Source organism: Vicugna pacos, chromosome 23 (assembly GCF_048564905.1).
Source record: "Vicugna pacos chromosome 23, VicPac4, whole genome shotgun sequence".
Taxonomy (NCBI): Eukaryota; Metazoa; Chordata; class Mammalia; order Artiodactyla; family Camelidae; genus Vicugna; species Vicugna pacos.
In genome coordinates, this window is record NC_133009.1 from 35,354,660 (window position 1) to 35,371,105 (window position 16,446).

Here is a 16,446-nt window from a genome sequence, read left to right on the forward strand (position 1 = left end):
ACAACATTGTAAAATGACTATAACTCAATTTAAAAAATGTTTAAAAAAAAAACTAGAAATTGACAGGACATTTGCTCCTTAGTTCAGAGATCTTTCCACCCCAGCAAGCTGCATCTTTTTAATTAAGTCAAGTGCACAAGGCTTTCTTTAAAATTAAAATGCTCCCTCAAGGGCTGTCTATCGGCTGTTTACACCTTACTGTGAATTACTTTAATCAGATAAATACATTAAGCAACACCACCTACTTAAAGAAGTTATTTGAAGAGTGGTGGGCAGGCCTGTGTGATGCTCACTGGGACCCTCTGGGCATCACAGGGCAGCATGATGACCCCAGCACAGCACCTGCATGGCGGGAGCAGGGCCCCCAAGTTGTAAAAGACGTCACAGCAATTCTCCTCTCGTGGGTTGCACTGGGTGACCCGCGCGGAAACCTCCAGTTCTATTCTGCTACTGTTCTTCTCTGCAACGTGGCCTAAGACCCCTAGAAAATCAATTCAGGAGAGCCTCTGGCAAGTTCGCCCACCAGGCCAAGGACTGGCTACCACAGAAATGCGAAACAATACACCCTTTCCCAAAGATAAAGTTAAATCACCACCTGGAATACATTAACATCCTTAATTCGTATCAACTAAGAGTCCAACCGTGCTGAAAATAAATACGGCAGGAAAACCGACCCACCTACCAGCACAGGAGCACCACCCACGGCAGGAGGTCCTCAGAGCTGTCCTGAGCGCTTCCTACTTGGAATGAAAACAAAACAAAGCAAAAACCTCTCCTAGTTTCCACAGTAGACCTTTAGCAAAAGCTGAGGAGTTTGAAAGAGGGAAAAGTTTCTGAATGTTAAATAATAAAACTTATCTCCACAGAAGAAAGATGCTTTTGGAACTGACTGAGAACACACTTCACATTTAGCCCCCTTTGATTTTCATTGTTATCTAAAATATCTCCATGGCTGCTGGCGTCAAGTACCCCAAAAACGCCTCCTGCTAACACTGGATGTGCACTTTAAAACGTCCCTGGTTAGCAAATATATGAAAATAAGTTCTTTTCCTTCTTCAACAAGGTAGGACATAAAGTGAGAACTTTCAGGCCAGATGACTCTAATTCACCCTCAAGCACCTGGAAGAAGGACTCAGGGCTCCTTCATGAACACAAGGCCAGAGCAGAGGCACGGCGGCCACTCTGAGCAAACAGGGCAGGTCTCCTGAACACTCTCCTGTGTGTATGATTCACCAACGCTCCACCTTCCAGGTGTAGGGCTCCCTCGGGTTTTTGCGGACGGGCGTAACTGGGGGTCACGGCAGCCTCACAGACACACACACACAGCAACTGTCCCAGCGACCAACCCTGTGACATAAGCACAGGGCAGAGCAGACGCGGGTCCTGAGTCGGGACAGCCTGAGCGCAGGAGCTCCAAACACTCTGGTGCAGATGTCACGGACTGCTGATGTCCCCGCTACCGTCACCCCAGTGCACCCTGAGGATCACGTCTACAGGGGCGGCTTCTGCGAATTCACGTGATCAGCACTCATCTGACGGATGGTCAGGCACGATGCTCGATCCAATTTCTGTTATCCATTCTGTAAATATTCACTAAATATGCCAGACACTAAGATAAATCTGCATGTGCATCTACCACTGTATTAGACATACCTATGAGAACACAGGCAGTGCCAGAACACAGGCATGAGGAAAAGGCTGCAGGTCTGTGTAAAGAGAGTCCCTATAGACAAAAGCTTATCAAATGCAAAAGTGACCTTAGAAATACACCTTTTTTTTTTTCAGAGCATGGAGGACACTGACTGAGTTAGGATTCTTCGGCCTAAGTTTCTGATTTAAGAACAGTTAAACTGTTCACATAAGCTAGAGATCACAAAGACGGGCTGATAAAAATGGGAAGTCGGTAGCAAAGACGGGTTTGTTCCTAAGAGAAATTTCTCTAGCTAAAGAGAAATTTCAAAGAAAACAAGGTTTCCTAAAAGACGTGTTGAAAACTACTAACAAGCAGAACTGTTAGATCAAAGAGTCACTGAATGTGGAGATGTAAACCCTTAAAAAGACGAGCATCAGCGTCAGTGCCGCGAGGAAAGAGCTCAGCAATTCTTTCATGTGGATTTTGCTTCATGCATTGATTTCAGGGAAGACACTGTATTCCTGTTTAAAAAAAAGCACCTGCACCACATACAGCTTATACTCCAGCATCTCCCCACGTGGTCCCGACTCTCGCTGGGGGAAGCACCGTAACAGCAAGACCTGTTACGGGAACTGGGGCCAGGCCATCACCCTTGGCTGGGAAGCAAGAAAGACAGCAAAGGGTGACGACCGCCGTCAGTTTGGGAATCTGACAGGGAGAGCGTCAAGATGAAAGTGCTGGCACCTCACTCTCCGATCGGCAGCTGAAGCAGACGTTACCAGGAACACACCCGTGGGAAGATGCCGGACCCCACCAGCACCCCGGGGAACTGCCATCACTGTAGGGAGACGCTGTCAACCCTGCTCACAGCAGTGTTTACATTTGTGGGGCCCTTCACGTGAAACGACTCCCCAGTGCTCCAAAACGTGCTGTTTTCAAAAAATCAGTGTAGCGCCTTTGCAAAAAGTCTACACAGCAACAGATAAGATGAAGAGAATCACCTACGAGAGCCAGCTGCACCAAGTTACACTTCGGCAGTGCGTTTCCGCCTGCCAACTAAAACTTAGCTAATGATAACTTATCTCTGAAGATGTTTATGATCTAAGTTATTTGGGACAAAGAGAAACGTCTCCACTAAAAAGTAAATGAGAAACATGCCAAATATCGTACTTAGTGTAATAGTCCCAATCTTAGCATAAACCAAGTTTACCCTGAGCAACACATTTTCTACTGGATCAAGCAGTTATCAAAAAATACACCAATACTCTGAAAAATAAACAATTCATTCAAAAAATAAACCAATATTCTGAGAATTGCAAAGAGCATTTTAACTAATTTCCCAGCGTCTATTCCTTGCCCATTGTTCAGTAAATTTATGACAATAATCCTGCCACTCACTCCCCCACCACTACCCCACCAAAGACGACTTTAGGAATGGCCAGACCCACGTCAACCTGGGCCCCCGGGACCCAATATTCTGGGGGATTCTGGGGAAGAAACTTTCCGGCTCTAAAGGGAGTGCCATGCAAAGCCAGTGTCTATCATCCCCAGAGTGATGAGCAAGGAAGCAGAGTTGCAGGTGATCTGATAGCCATCCTACAACCACAAGGAAGCTCAGTCTTCTGATGACACTGCTACGTGGGTGGCAGAGCCGGGACGCAGAAAGAATCCAGACCTTTGCTGACCTACTTTCCTGACTTCTCTTTTATGAACCATCAAGTTTTCTTACGATTTAAATTGGTTTTACATTTGTACTCTAAAGCACCCCAATTTACACATTTTGTTTTACAGGTCTATTACTACATAAGAATGTCATCCACGTTCATTTAAACGTTAGCAGAAAGAAATGTATCCTGCTTTAAATGATGCACGTATCAGACTCATAAGTAAATAGGCTTTACTTACAATTAAGTAAGAATATTCCAATAACTTTCTTTAATAATTTCTAGACATTTTCCCCTTTAATATTGGTCAATAAAGCAGAAAACTTTAAAATTTAGAAACATCAAACTCTCAGTTTGCCATAAAATTTTAGTTATAGAGCCGCATTACTTTTTTCCCCCAAATTGTATATATTTATTAAAGACAAAAATTTAAACTTAGAGAAGCAAAGGGAGAAACTAAAGAATCATTCTTAATCCCACTACTCAGAGTCACTCATAGTCCATATTTTGGTGTATTTTCTTCTAGTGTCTTTACTGTGTATTTTTGCATGCATTTACATACATTGTATATACCTTTTCCTTTTTTAAAAAATGAGCATGGGATCTACAAATTTTGTAAACTCAAAGATACACGGTGTACTGACACTGCTGTTCTCCGCTGTTTACTCTTGCTATTCCAATGCTGTACGGTAGCGTTACTTTTTAGACCATAAAAAATATAACTTGTTAGACTCAAAAATATTAGTCATATTCATGTTATTCAAGTCACAATAAAAAAGAGTACTTGTTAATGCTTTTTACACAGGTGAAGTTAGCTTTTAAAAAAATCTTTAGAATTTACTATCAATGAGCCATTTTCACAGAATACCTGGGTAGAATGGATTAATGGCAACCTACAGAGAGGCCAAGGGTGTTTATTTTAACCATTTATTATGTTTCCAACTTCATCATGCTGGATAAACTGTTAAAATGCAAATGATGATAGTTCTGATGAGTAGTGATTTAAACAATAACAAAAGCAAAAAAGCAAGAAGGTAGAAAAAGACAGACAAGAAAATAACAAACTGAAATGACCAATTCCTGAAGAACAGGAAAGGCCGAGGGAGGAGGTGAGGCGGAGCACCCTCAGGGTCTGTGTGGGAAGGCCGGGCTCCTCAACACCACGGATGAGGTGCTGCGTAAGGCAGGCCCACCTGTCATCAAGCCCACACTGGGGAGCGGAGGGGAGAGCTCAGTGGTAGGGTGCGTGTCTAGCATGCACGAGGTCCTGGGTTCAATCCCCAGTGCCTCCATTAGAACAGAAAGAGGGAAGGGGAGGGGTGGGGAGGGGAGGGAAGGAGAGGAAAGAAAAAGACCACGTTAGCATGCACTAGAAATTATAGAGAAACTATGTTTCTCAAAGGAACTCAGCCTGCTTTACAAACACATCGGGTCAGCATCCGTCCATGCACGTTAGCTGATGTTACGGTAGGTGTTCTGAAGATTCATTTGTACCATAAATACACTACAGAATAGATTTAAATTGGAACTGAAAAAAAATGCATCCATTTGAGTCTCCAAAGAGACCTTATCTGGGCCCGGAAAGATGTAAACAGACCAACTTTAATACATCCAGGACAACAAAAGATAACCTTTTTAATCTGAAAAAGCTCACCTACAACCTAGGATCAGTTCCTGCCCGGGAAAAAACCTGACCCCAGCTGAAGTTCAGACAGGCCAGAGGTGCAGCAGGCAGGGCAGGTGGGGCCAGGAACGTGCATGACTTCCTACCTAAAATTAGCCCCGGCCGGGTCACCACAGCTGGGCTGGGCTCCTCTATTTTAAGGTGCGCAGCTCCAAATTGCTGAAGAGCACATAATTGCTGGCCAGTTTCTGGAGCTAAGAGTGTCAGCAGACTTTCCACCAAGGCTTTAGAAGGGACAGCTGGTCTCCACAAAGTCCCACTGAATCATCACGCTATCTAGGGTCTCTGTAAACTGCCAGGGACACCACACACTGGAGATACCCATGGTACGATGACACGAGCATACGGTAAGAAGGAAATAAGCCGGAGGAGACACCCCTCACTCATCTCCACCACCGTCCCCGCCACGGACACACACACCCAGCCAAGTGGGGGAAACTGACAGAGATCATGACACTGAAGCGTGTTCATCATTTCAGGAAATCACGTAGAACCGGCAGCTGAAACCCTCCCAAGTTATGTCACATGACCGCTCACCTCCCTCTGAAAGAGAAAACCCTACAGAGGCGGCGGCTACTTGGGAAACATTTGAATTTGGGAAACATTTGAAGCAAACTGGCGTGGCTCTCATTTGAACAGGTGAGCAATGTTTCCCTAGTGCTTAAAAACGGAGCTAAATTTTCAAAAATGAATGAAAGAAACTGAAAAGGCATGCATCCACCAAAACTAGCAACAACTATGTCAACAAACAGCAAAGTTAAGCTGTAAGTTCCATGTCCCTAACATACCACTGAAATTTAGGCTGCACGGATAACATCCATGACTCCTACCGTCTCAGGGCAAAGACCTGGCATCTATTTCATTCCCAGAACTTGAGACACCAGACAGAGAACACACATTTAACACTAGTATTACCCTGATACGATCATGTCCCGGTATCTACATCAGCAGTTGTTCTGAATTAACAAAACATACGTACCTTCGTTTTCAGAGGCATGACATTTCACTTTCAATACCAAGTCAAAGGTTCTTTCTGGATTTTCCCTAAAAAAAAAAAAGAACTTTGTTACATTTATGTCCCACGACAAATAGTTAAGCATCTCTAATAAAGTTTATATTTTCTTAACCCTAAAAACTACTCTTGTTCCTGTCTCTATGCCATGTAATGCTATAACCACAATGGAGAAGAAATAAAGTGTTTTCCTAGTTCAGCCACTTAAGAGTGCTGAGGCTTAGAAGTTTTGAGACTTAGGGAAAAACACTGAATCTCTGAACCTGTCTTCTCACCTATAAAGTGCCTTGTCTGCTTCGCAGAATAATTGTGAGGATCACAAATCAAATAATATAAATGGAAGCACTTTATAAAGTATTAAGAGCTGTATGAATATAAAGCATTGCCTATCTTACTGAATCAAAATTGTAAAGCCAGTACGTTCCTAAGTGTCCCTAACTGTCCCTACCAGCAGAGCTTGACAGCACGCTCTCAGGCTTCCTTCAAAGGACTTGCAGTACAGAGGTTAATGAACATCTGGTTCCACCTGCCCCGTCCTCGACCACCCACCTTAAAACACTTATAATGCTCCTTAAACGTGATACTCTGCATATGCTTTTATTGAGGTGTAATTACGGTACATAAGCATGTTCAAAGTACCAAACTATACGTTGCTCCTAGGCCAACCAAAACGCAAAAAAAGCCCTATGTTATGTCAGTTATCTTTGGGGAAACTGAACATCTGCCTCAGTATTAGATTTTCCCACTAGGAGCAGTAAGGTTACTTTGCTTCATTCATAAGTTATCAATGTCTTTGCTAACTTGTCACGCATTCAACGTATTCTTTGGTTTAAATTCAAAAAGCGAATTAAAACCTATTGAGACATTTTTCAAAAACATGGTTCTGTTTTTTTTTTAAAGAAAAAAACAGTTCTGTTTTAATCTCTTTCTGCCAAAAGATAAAAGATCAAGCAAAGTCTGATACCACAATGTCCATGTGACCAAAGTGTTAATATATTTCAGTAATTCCTCCAGGACATCTTAGTGTCTGTGTACATGGGCTGTTTTTAGTATGCCAGCTCTGGCTTCTAAATAAACACTCTTTTGAAAAAATTATTACAAGAATCTAGAAACATAGGCAGTGACAAGCCATATAAACTGATTTGCAAATAGACTTTTCCTCAGCGCTCCCACTAGCTAACTTGTTTCAAAGGGAATGATCTGGATTCAGGTGACCTCCTCCCTCATAATTCAGTTAATGTCAAAAGGTGTACTTTCTAAGTTACATACCTGCCCCCTCCGCAGCCTGCCCCCCACCGCCAAGATGTCAAACACCGAAAAAAACAACTCTAACTTACATAATTCTCCTGTTTGCCTAATATCCTTTAGAACCTCTCTTAGGTGTAAAAATTAAATACTGATTCCATGATAGTGGAGAATTTTAAAGGCCTTTCACACTAGCATAAACACACCGGATATTCATTATTTTAGTCATGAATTCATGGGGGGCGATACTCACTATTTTACACTCGGGGGGTGTGAAGCAGGGGCAGGGGAAGAAAGAATTCTTCCCCAACTAAGTTTCTGGGGGGAAAAATATAAAACTCATGCCTCTACCATCCCCAAAACCAAACCACTACACAGCCACGTAGCTTTTTACCTAACTAATGACCTGAAGAAGACCCGCCCTGAGGGATGCCTGAGCAAACACACCAGAACGCTCCCCACTGGGTACCGTTCTGCGGGCTCGGCGCCCAGATAATCCCCTCTAATTTCACAGGAAGAGAAAGAGCAGGAAAGCCCGGGACCCGCCGACAGACGCGCTTCCAGGGGAAAGGCCGGTCTCACTGCAGGAACACAGCCGCGACGAGAAGCGCCCGGCCGCACGTCGGACGCTCGCGGCCCGGGACGCGCCGGCCCCCGCCCCGCCGCCCGGCCCCGCCGGCCCCGCAGGCCTGCGGCCTAGGCCTCCTCCGGGCCGGCGCCGGGCCGAGGGCCGGGCCGGCGGGGGCCGCCGCCGCCGCCGCCCGCCGCGCGCCGCGCGCACTCACTTGGTCCTGCAGTCCATGGTTACATGTCGCGGCGGGGCCGCTCCGCGCGCCCCCGGCCCGGCCCGCCCACGCCGGCCGCCGCGGGCACCGAGTCACAGCGGCGGCCGCCGGCCCGTCGGCTGCGCCCGGGCTCCCGCCCCGCCCCGCCCCCGCGCCTCTGTGACAGCGCCGCCGCCCCCGCCGTCCCGCCGCCGCCGCCGCCGCCGCCCCGCGCGCCGGGCCGCTCAGTTCCTGCACCTTCGGCGAACCAGGAAGTCCCCGGGCGGGGCCGGGCGCGCGGGGCCGCCTCACCTGGGCCGCGCGGCCCGCGGGCCGGAGCCGGGGGGGGGGCGGGGGCGGGGGGCGCGCGGGGCCGCGGGGACTGGGGGCCGGGGGCGCGGGGGCCGCCCGATGGCCCGCGGGCCGCTTTGCAACCGGAACGCCAGGTGCCCCGGGGTGCTGAGCGCCGGACCCGCCGGCTCCTGGCCCCGGAGCCAGTCAGGGCTGCAAGCCACCCCGCCGCCGCCACCTCCCCGCCACCACCCACCTCCGGAAAGCAGAGTCACTGACAAAGCACCTCGCCCCGCAGGGCTCCCCGCCCCTGTGCACCCACCCGGAATCCGAGCGCTCATTGACAGCGTTTGCTGGAAGCTTCGCGGTGGGTTTGGGGCGTTTCACTCCATTTCAGCCTGCAAAATCCGAGCTCCAGGAGACGCTCCTGCTCCCCCTCCCCCGGGCTGGGCCCGGTGACCGCTTGGAAATCCAGAGCCGCCCCCTCCTGATTCAGGAATGTTCAGACGTGTGCACCTGCCAAATAGGCCTGTCAAGGAGCAAAATATCTCGTCTGCACACATGGGACACGGACCTCCCTGTGCCACGGGCTGCAGCGCGGCCCGGGACTCCCTTGGGGACACACTGAGGCAGTGACAGGCCTCGTGGATTGGGAGCCCGCGAGCTCAGAGGGCGCGGAGAGCAGGGAGCCAGAGGGGCTAAGATAGAGCTAAAGTGCACAGAGCCCTGAGTTCAGGGCACACAGCTTAGAGGCAGCGTCTCAGTACTTGGGGTAACTCTACTGGGTGAATACTGTGATCAGCATTTTATAGACGAAGAAACAGGCCAAGCCAACCCAGTGGGCAGTGGAAACGCTGAACTTCAGAGCAAGGCCACCTAACGCTGAGTCGACCTCAACCTTAATACCGCCTCCCTCCCTGATCTGCTGCCTCTTATCTAGGATCTACTAAGAGAAGAGGAACAGCCTCAGGATGGACATTCGAAAGGTCGGCCAGGGCTGGGCTACAGAGATCTTCCGCAGAAGACTTACCACCCTTGACACATGGCCTCAGTGGGTTTTATCCAAATAGGGGTTGCTTCAGAGTGTATTCATGCAAAAGGTAAGAGATGAGAGGAAACCGAATGTGGTATGAAGAGTGTGAGTCATGAGACATAAAAGTCAAACAAGACGTCTTGGGAGTTAAATAAAGAATTTAGAATCAAGAACCTAAAATTAAACTCAATTATACCCATCTTAAACGTTCTTGCCAAAGATGGTTGTTACCTGGTCAACAAAACAAGGCATACTGCATCGCCACAGACCTAACAGTCAAAAATGATGTCAGGACACAATGGAGGATAAAAAAAATTTAGCATTATGTGTTGTCATAGCTTGACTTGGGGTGACATACAACTTCAGTTTCTCAGTTCCTTCATTTGTAAAATGGGAATTATTACTTGTACATTACATGAACAATATGATGTTCAAGTTTAAAAGTGCTACCAATTTGTGTGATCTTTTGAGAAATCGTTTTGTGGATTTCAGTTTCACAATGAGGTAAAATATACCACATCATTTTTTCCCCAAATAAAACTCTTTTCTACCTAAGAAGTTACCATAGTCCAAAGCCTTGAAAAAAATCTGTAAACTGAAAAAACCACTTCTGCTCCAAGTGTCACTAAATGTCTGAAACTTCCCCTTTCATAATTAATTCTTCTCCAAAGAAAGGAACCAAAGAAAGGAAAAGAAAAGAAAAGAAAAGAAAGCCAGCCAGCCAGCCAGCCAGCCTACCTAGGATGCCTGCTTCAGGAGTTTTTAATTTGTGCTGAAGCAATATTAACACAGCTGTTTTCCCCAACCATTCGTTGGGATTTAAGTGGCAGTCATACCCCTGCATAATATATATATATTTTTTTCCATTTAAGTACATGAGAGGGAAATACTACACATGTACATACAAATCTTTTTAAACCAGCTTTTAGGTATGACCATAATAAGAGGTTTATCTGTCTATTCTGATATTACTGAGCTAAAAGGAATAGAAACAAAGATGAACACAATTTGCCTGATTTGTTTAAAATTACTGAAAAAAAAGAATTTTGTATACAGTTATCTTGGTGAGATGTTTATTGAAACCAGTAGTAAAATTTCAGCAGTACTCACTTCTTGTAGAACTTCTAACGTGACTGGTAGAGAAATCTAAAAGAGCAAGCCTTCAGTTTGGTATTAAAGTCTCCCAAGATCATATTTCAGGAATATTTTCTGCTTGACAATTGATATTAACATTTTTCAGGACTGCAGTAGTCAAAGGCTTTGGTCTGTATTGTTCTCAAAGAACATCGTCTATAAGCTAGTAATCTTTTAAAATGTTTTGAGCATATTTTAACTTGTTTTGTGTGTATATATTCTGCAGCTTTGGGTAAGTGCTCTAAAAATACGTCCTTGATCAAATTTTATGGTTGTGTGGTTGACATCTTCCATTACTGGATTTGTATCTGCTTGACACAATTTGATTAATGGGAGAGATGAATTAAAATCTCCCAATAGGATGGTAGATTGGTCTTACCTCAGTTTGTAGTTCTTTCATTTTTTGCTTTCTAGGGTTTGGGGCTGTGTTAATATATGCAAACCGGTTCATAATTATTACATCTGTCTGGTAGACGTATCATTGTTGTGACTGTCTTAAACTCCAGCAGTGCTTTTGCCTTAGTATCTAAACAGCTTTCTTTTGATTAGCATTTGCCTAGTATTAGTGTACCTCCCTTCATCCTCTTACATCAGACCTTTGCAAGTCATTAGATTTATCTAACAAATGTTAATTGTGACTTTAATCTCATCTGATAATCACTGACTCTTAGATCCCACATTTAGACCAGTGCAGGTATTATAATTGTTGACAAATTTGAATTTATTTCTACTCTCCAATGTTGTACCTCCCATTTGTTTTCTCCAGATCTGTGTTGTTTTTTTTTCCTCTCACCTCTGCCTTCTTTAGGATTGATTTTTTTTTTTAATGCATCCTCGTCTCCTTGATTCTAGTTTGGAAGTTATGTACTCTGTTCCTATTCAGTTAGTGATTCCCCTAGAAATTTTAACAGGCAAACTTACCTGCTTAAATCCAGAGGTTAGCAGTACATCAGCCCTTCTGCCAAACAATACAAGCACCTGTCAGAACCGTCCCAGACTACAATACATTATTGATGTTGTTGTAGGCCATCGATTTTTAGATTCACCCAGAAGTTTACAGCTTATTTTGTTCTTTGCTCTTGTTTGAGTCCCAGATCGCCCATCTGTGATCGCCCTCCTTCTGCCTAAAACACATGCCGTGGCTGCTGACTGGTTCTCTCACTTTCTGTTTGGATGAAGAATGTATGCATTTCATTCCCACTCTTGCAAAACGACAAAGAATTCCAAATTGTATATTTCCAATGTCATTACACTGTCCTCTAGCATCTCTAGTTACAATGTTGAAAGTAGTCTGAAGTGTGATCTGCCTTCTCTCTCTGCTTTTAAGATTTTTCACTTGTGTTTAGTCTTCTGGATTCACAGTGAAGCACTGACGTGAAGATTTTGTGTGTGTGCTTAACTGCCTGAGTTTGTTTTGTAATTGAAATATAATTGGTTTACAACGTCAGTGTGTTAGTTTCTGGTGTACTGCATGGTGACTCAGTTATACACACATACATATATATATTCCTTTTCATATTCTTGTTATTGGCTATTACAAGGTATTGAACATACAGTCGGTATACACTGGTATACAGTCAGACCTTGCTGTTCATTCACTTTATACATAGTAGTTAGTATCTGCAAATCCCAGCCTCCCGACTTACCCTCCACTCCCCCTCCCTGGCCCCGTAACCACAAGTCTGTTCTCTGTGTCTGTGAGTCTGTTTCTGTTTTGTAAATAAGTTCCCTTGTCTCATTTTCTTAGATTCCACATATGAGCGACATCATATGGTATTTTTCTTTCTCTTTTTGGCTTCCTTCACTTAGCATGACAATCGAGATGAAATTTCTGTTTTATTCCATCCTCCTTGGTTCCTTTGGTTTTCTTGACTCTACGGGTGATTTTCGTCGGTTCTGGGAGACGCTGCACCCACGCCTCCTCCTCCTTCCTTCGGGATCTCTGATTACACACGGGTTCTCTGCCTTCCTTACTACTCTCTTCACATGTCTTTCACAGTTTCTTTTTCTTTCTTTTTCTAGGTTGAATTCTGGATAATTTCATAAATATCTCCTTTTCCTTAATTCTTTCTCTGGCTTTGTCTCACCTTCTGTTAAAGTCAGCCATTTAGTTTTCAGCTTGTATTACTTTTCTCTCTGACGGGTGGCCTACTGGACCTCCCACGTTAGGAAGGGCCTTATGCCCACTCTGGCCACGCTAACAGGTCCACAAGCTCATGCAGTTTAACATACCCCCTCTGGATGAAAGGCGGCTCTGGTGGCTACCTTCCTTGTTCCTCACCTCCACCCCCGAGTATTGCTCACTTCCTTGACTGCTCTCAAATGCCTTTAATAATTTTCAAAATCTTTCACTCTAAATCTTTCATTAATTTCAGTCGAAGTTTTGACTAGACATCGTGATTGATTAGTTTTGATTATACGATCATGTAAAAATGAACTAATAAACAGCTTTTTATCCACCTAGTAATCTACCTTCCTCAGCCCATACACAGAGAGTCCCTGACTTACCCATCCTTATGTGTTAGGGGTGTGGGGAAATGTGAGTTCAGGGCCTTAGTGAGTCAGCTGTTTTGCTTACCAATGTATAACACTAACTGCAAAGGTAACCCCTGGGCCCCCGGCCCCCACTCACACCCCGTATCCATGAGGAAACATGCCTTCGACGGAAATGAAGAGACTCTGATACCCAGGAGTGCCTTCCCTGACAGCTCCTCCCCCTTTGGAGTGGGAAGCAGTATTGTCACCTCTAGGATGGTACTTTCAAAAATAACCCCCGTAATAATGTTTCAAATTTAATACAACTTAACTAGGCTCATGTAGGCTATGAGCTTCACCAATTTATATCAAGGTTTTGAGTTCCAAACAGTTATTAGAAACAAGCTTTTAGACACAGCCCTCTGGTGAGCTACAGTCAGCGTGCGTCCAAGTCAGGCAATCCCAGAGGCGCGGCCTGCGCTGCTGCCTGTTGCTGCCTCCCTGGAGAAATTCAGCAAGAGTGGCACCACCTTCGTTTGTTGTGGAAGAAAAATCCTTTGTATAAACTATTTAACAAGCCAAATTTCTTGACATCTTTAGAAAACCATCTTGAAAATATTTCAGGAGGACCTGCTTTTTAAGGCCAATGGAGACAGTGTTGGTAAAAAGAACATTCTCTAAGTATGTTATTCTTTTTATCCCCAGCAGCACTGTCATGAATTTGACTCTAAAGGTAAAATTCTCCTTCAAAGTGACATATGAAGTACTTTTAAAATAGAGAGAGAGAGATGGGACGATTTGGGAGCAATATCTTTCCCCACTCCCTTGAGTGGCTCTCACACCACATAAGGCTATGCACAGTTAGCATTCTATATTAATTTGAAAGCCAACTTCAAGAAAAAAAGTTGTCTTAAGGGAAAAAAGAAAAAGAAGGAAAAAAGTTGTCTTCCAATTTGGAGACAAAGGGCTCGGGTCATTCCCAATATCTTTAATACCAAATCTAAACATATCCCAATATTTATAAGCTGCAAATGGGAAATGACAGTATCTGCTTCTTCTGCTGTTAAATCTTTGGTGAAAAAGATAGTAAAATTCTCAACAATAACACAGCAAAGATATTCTCTCCCCTTCCCGCCTTCCTGTTTCAGGTGATTTGCCCCAAATTATAAAATCAGATTCTCTTACCTCCAACCGACCTCTTTTGGTCCACTTGTACCTTCGTGCCTCAATCTGCCAGACATTGGAAAACTCAAAACAGTCCTTGGAGTTAAGGAAAAAAAGAATATTGGAAGCAAAGTTTCAGCAACACACTGTGATCAGAGGAGACGGAGTCTCGTCGTGACTCAGGAGCCGCACTCGGGTCGCCAGAAACCCAGAAGTGTTTGTGTAACCCTGTGGCACTGCGTGGGAAAGGCTCTCCTGACCCCACCCACCAGATACTCCACACAAAGCAAGCCATCTGCATTGTCTGGCGGCTCTGCTCACACCCATTTAATCCTCCCCGAGCCTGAGTAGTCACAGCCAGTGAGTGATGGCATTAGAATTTACTGGAGGGACACACAAGTGCATCTAAGGTGGTGTTAATAGTTCAACAGTATACGTGTGACTGGGGCATTATGCTGCACGCCGCAGACAGACATGTTGTACCTGACTATTCCTCAATACATAACTAACTAAATAAAATACCTTGAAATTTAAAAAAAAGTTCAACAAAATCAGTATCCCCTCTAAGAAGCCCTAATCCTGATCTAAATAATCCAGACACATTCCTGTACAGCAAGTTCTCCTTTCCTAAAATGCAATGAGACAACTAGGCAAACAGTCCGTGCATTTATATCTGATCCATTCTAGGGAGAAAAAGAAAAATGCTACTTGCCAGTGGAAAGAACTCAGTCAAGTATCAGGTCAGAAGGGCTAGTTCCGCGGCAGAAGTTCCCTGAACTGATCAACAGAGGTTCAGAACTCCGAAATGTTTGACCCCTTTCCTTACTAGTGTAAATAAGGACAAGACACAGATAAGCTAGGACGGAGAGGTCTCTCCCAGGCTTCAAAATACAGATGTCTTTCTTATCTTTGTGTCGTTTCCGATGCTGCAGATTCAGGACACCGGCAGGTTTCTGGTAAGACAACCTCGGCTTGCAGTCCTCGCTGGGAAGGAAGGGACAGCGAACGGCTTGTGAAGCTGATCGAGGCCTTCTTAGGTTGGTGGGAATTTTGCTTCCTTTGCAAAGAGGACTCAGTGCACGTTTCCAGCAGCCTTTTCCTATCCTCCTGAGACAGGATGGCTGAGCTTGGCAGGAATGGAGGAGGGATCAGGACCCATGGCCCAGCCCCATCGCCTGCTCTCCCTGTTCCAGCGTGGGCCGGCGGTGCTGCACAGCCACCTCCTGGACGTCCCTTCACCTCCCCTGGGTTGAACTGTGGATCAGAAACATAGGACACTAGTAGGTGCCCTGTGCAAGGTAACTATGCTGTGTTCTCACCACAGTACCTTAATAAACTACCAAATAGATGCGAGTAATTCCTGTTCCACGATGACACAAGGCCATGATCCCCACACGACCCATTTATTTCCCTCTCTGATTTTTAACACATCTTCCTCTTCCCCTTTAAACAAGCAGGTATGAATTCTTAAGTCATGCCTGCTTGAATTCAGGAGGAGAGGCCTAAGATTAGAATTAGAAGGAAGGTTTTAAATCAAGTGGCCTATAACTGAGTTCTAAACAACTCACTCCAGCAAGCCAGCTGGCAAAACGACTTCCAATTCATGAAAGCGGGAGAAAAAAAGCTTTCCCATTTGAGTCACTCTACCATTTCACGCACAAAGACTTTGTGTACGTACCAGAAAGACAAGCCTTTCCACATTTGCATGTATCCTTTTTATAGTTGTTGTGATTTTGCCAGGTGCTTTATGACCATTTTTTATTAGCTGGGTCTCTCCATAGTCCTGTGAGGTATAGATTAGTAGGTAAAACAGGTCCTGTACAGGATGAGGCAGGAAGCGAACTCTCCAGGGACATCTTACTCCAGGAAAGCCTGTGTGAAAGAATGCACTTTCCCCTGCTTGCCGGAGGCACCAGGAAATAGAAGTCAGCCTGGAAAATACTGCTGAGCCATTTTTAAAAGCAATTTTCTTTATAAAGCACATATATTTCTTCTCTCTCTCTCATTAGCTTAACTTCAGCCGGTCTATATTTCAATTCAAACATAGGATCATAGAGCAAATCCCTCCCTGATATCTTTCCATACCTAAATCATAAGCAGGATTAAATGTTTTTATGGTCATACCTTTCTTTAAAAGCCCTTCGTACAAGTTGTAGGATAATCAAAAGCGTTTCTATAACAAACTGAAAGAGTTTGTTACACAGAACTAAAATACGCCGGAAGCCTTGTTACTACTCCATTTTATAGATAATGAAAGCTAAAGCTGAAACTTTCTTAGTGTAATTTGTTCATAGACAAACAAGGTCCTTAGGGAAAGTCTTGGTCTAGAAACTGGGTTTCCTAGTTC

General features: G+C 44.7%; 1 protein-coding gene and 1 long non-coding RNA gene across 11 annotated transcripts in view; one reads left to right on the forward strand and one right to left on the reverse strand.

Moving 5' to 3' along the window:
* Positions 1-14,411, reverse strand: part of DENND1B (DENN domain containing 1B) — a 208,350-nt gene extending 193,939 nt beyond the window's left edge. For 2 of the 10 annotated variants that reach the window (XM_072948774.1, XM_072948769.1), the window contains exons 1-2: positions 14,121-14,257; positions 5,961-6,025 (exon numbers count right to left, since the gene is read on the reverse strand). In XM_072948774.1, coding sequence (XP_072804875.1) covers positions 5,961-5,978 — 18 coding nt within the window. In that variant the 5' untranslated portion in view covers positions 5,979-6,025; positions 14,121-14,257. Of the gene's footprint in view, positions 1-5,960; positions 6,026-7,685; positions 7,776-8,023; positions 8,166-14,120 lie in introns of those variants that run through there. The other 8 variants (XM_072948773.1, XM_072948768.1, XM_015247064.3 and 5 more) reach the window with 7 other exon arrangements.
* On the forward strand, positions 8,575-15,456 carry LOC140688803 (uncharacterized). Its single transcript, XR_012063637.1, has 2 exons — positions 8,575-9,393; positions 15,032-15,456. It is a non-coding gene; the product is annotated as an uncharacterized lncRNA (long non-coding RNA).
* Positions 15,457-16,446: the final 990 nt, after the last annotated feature.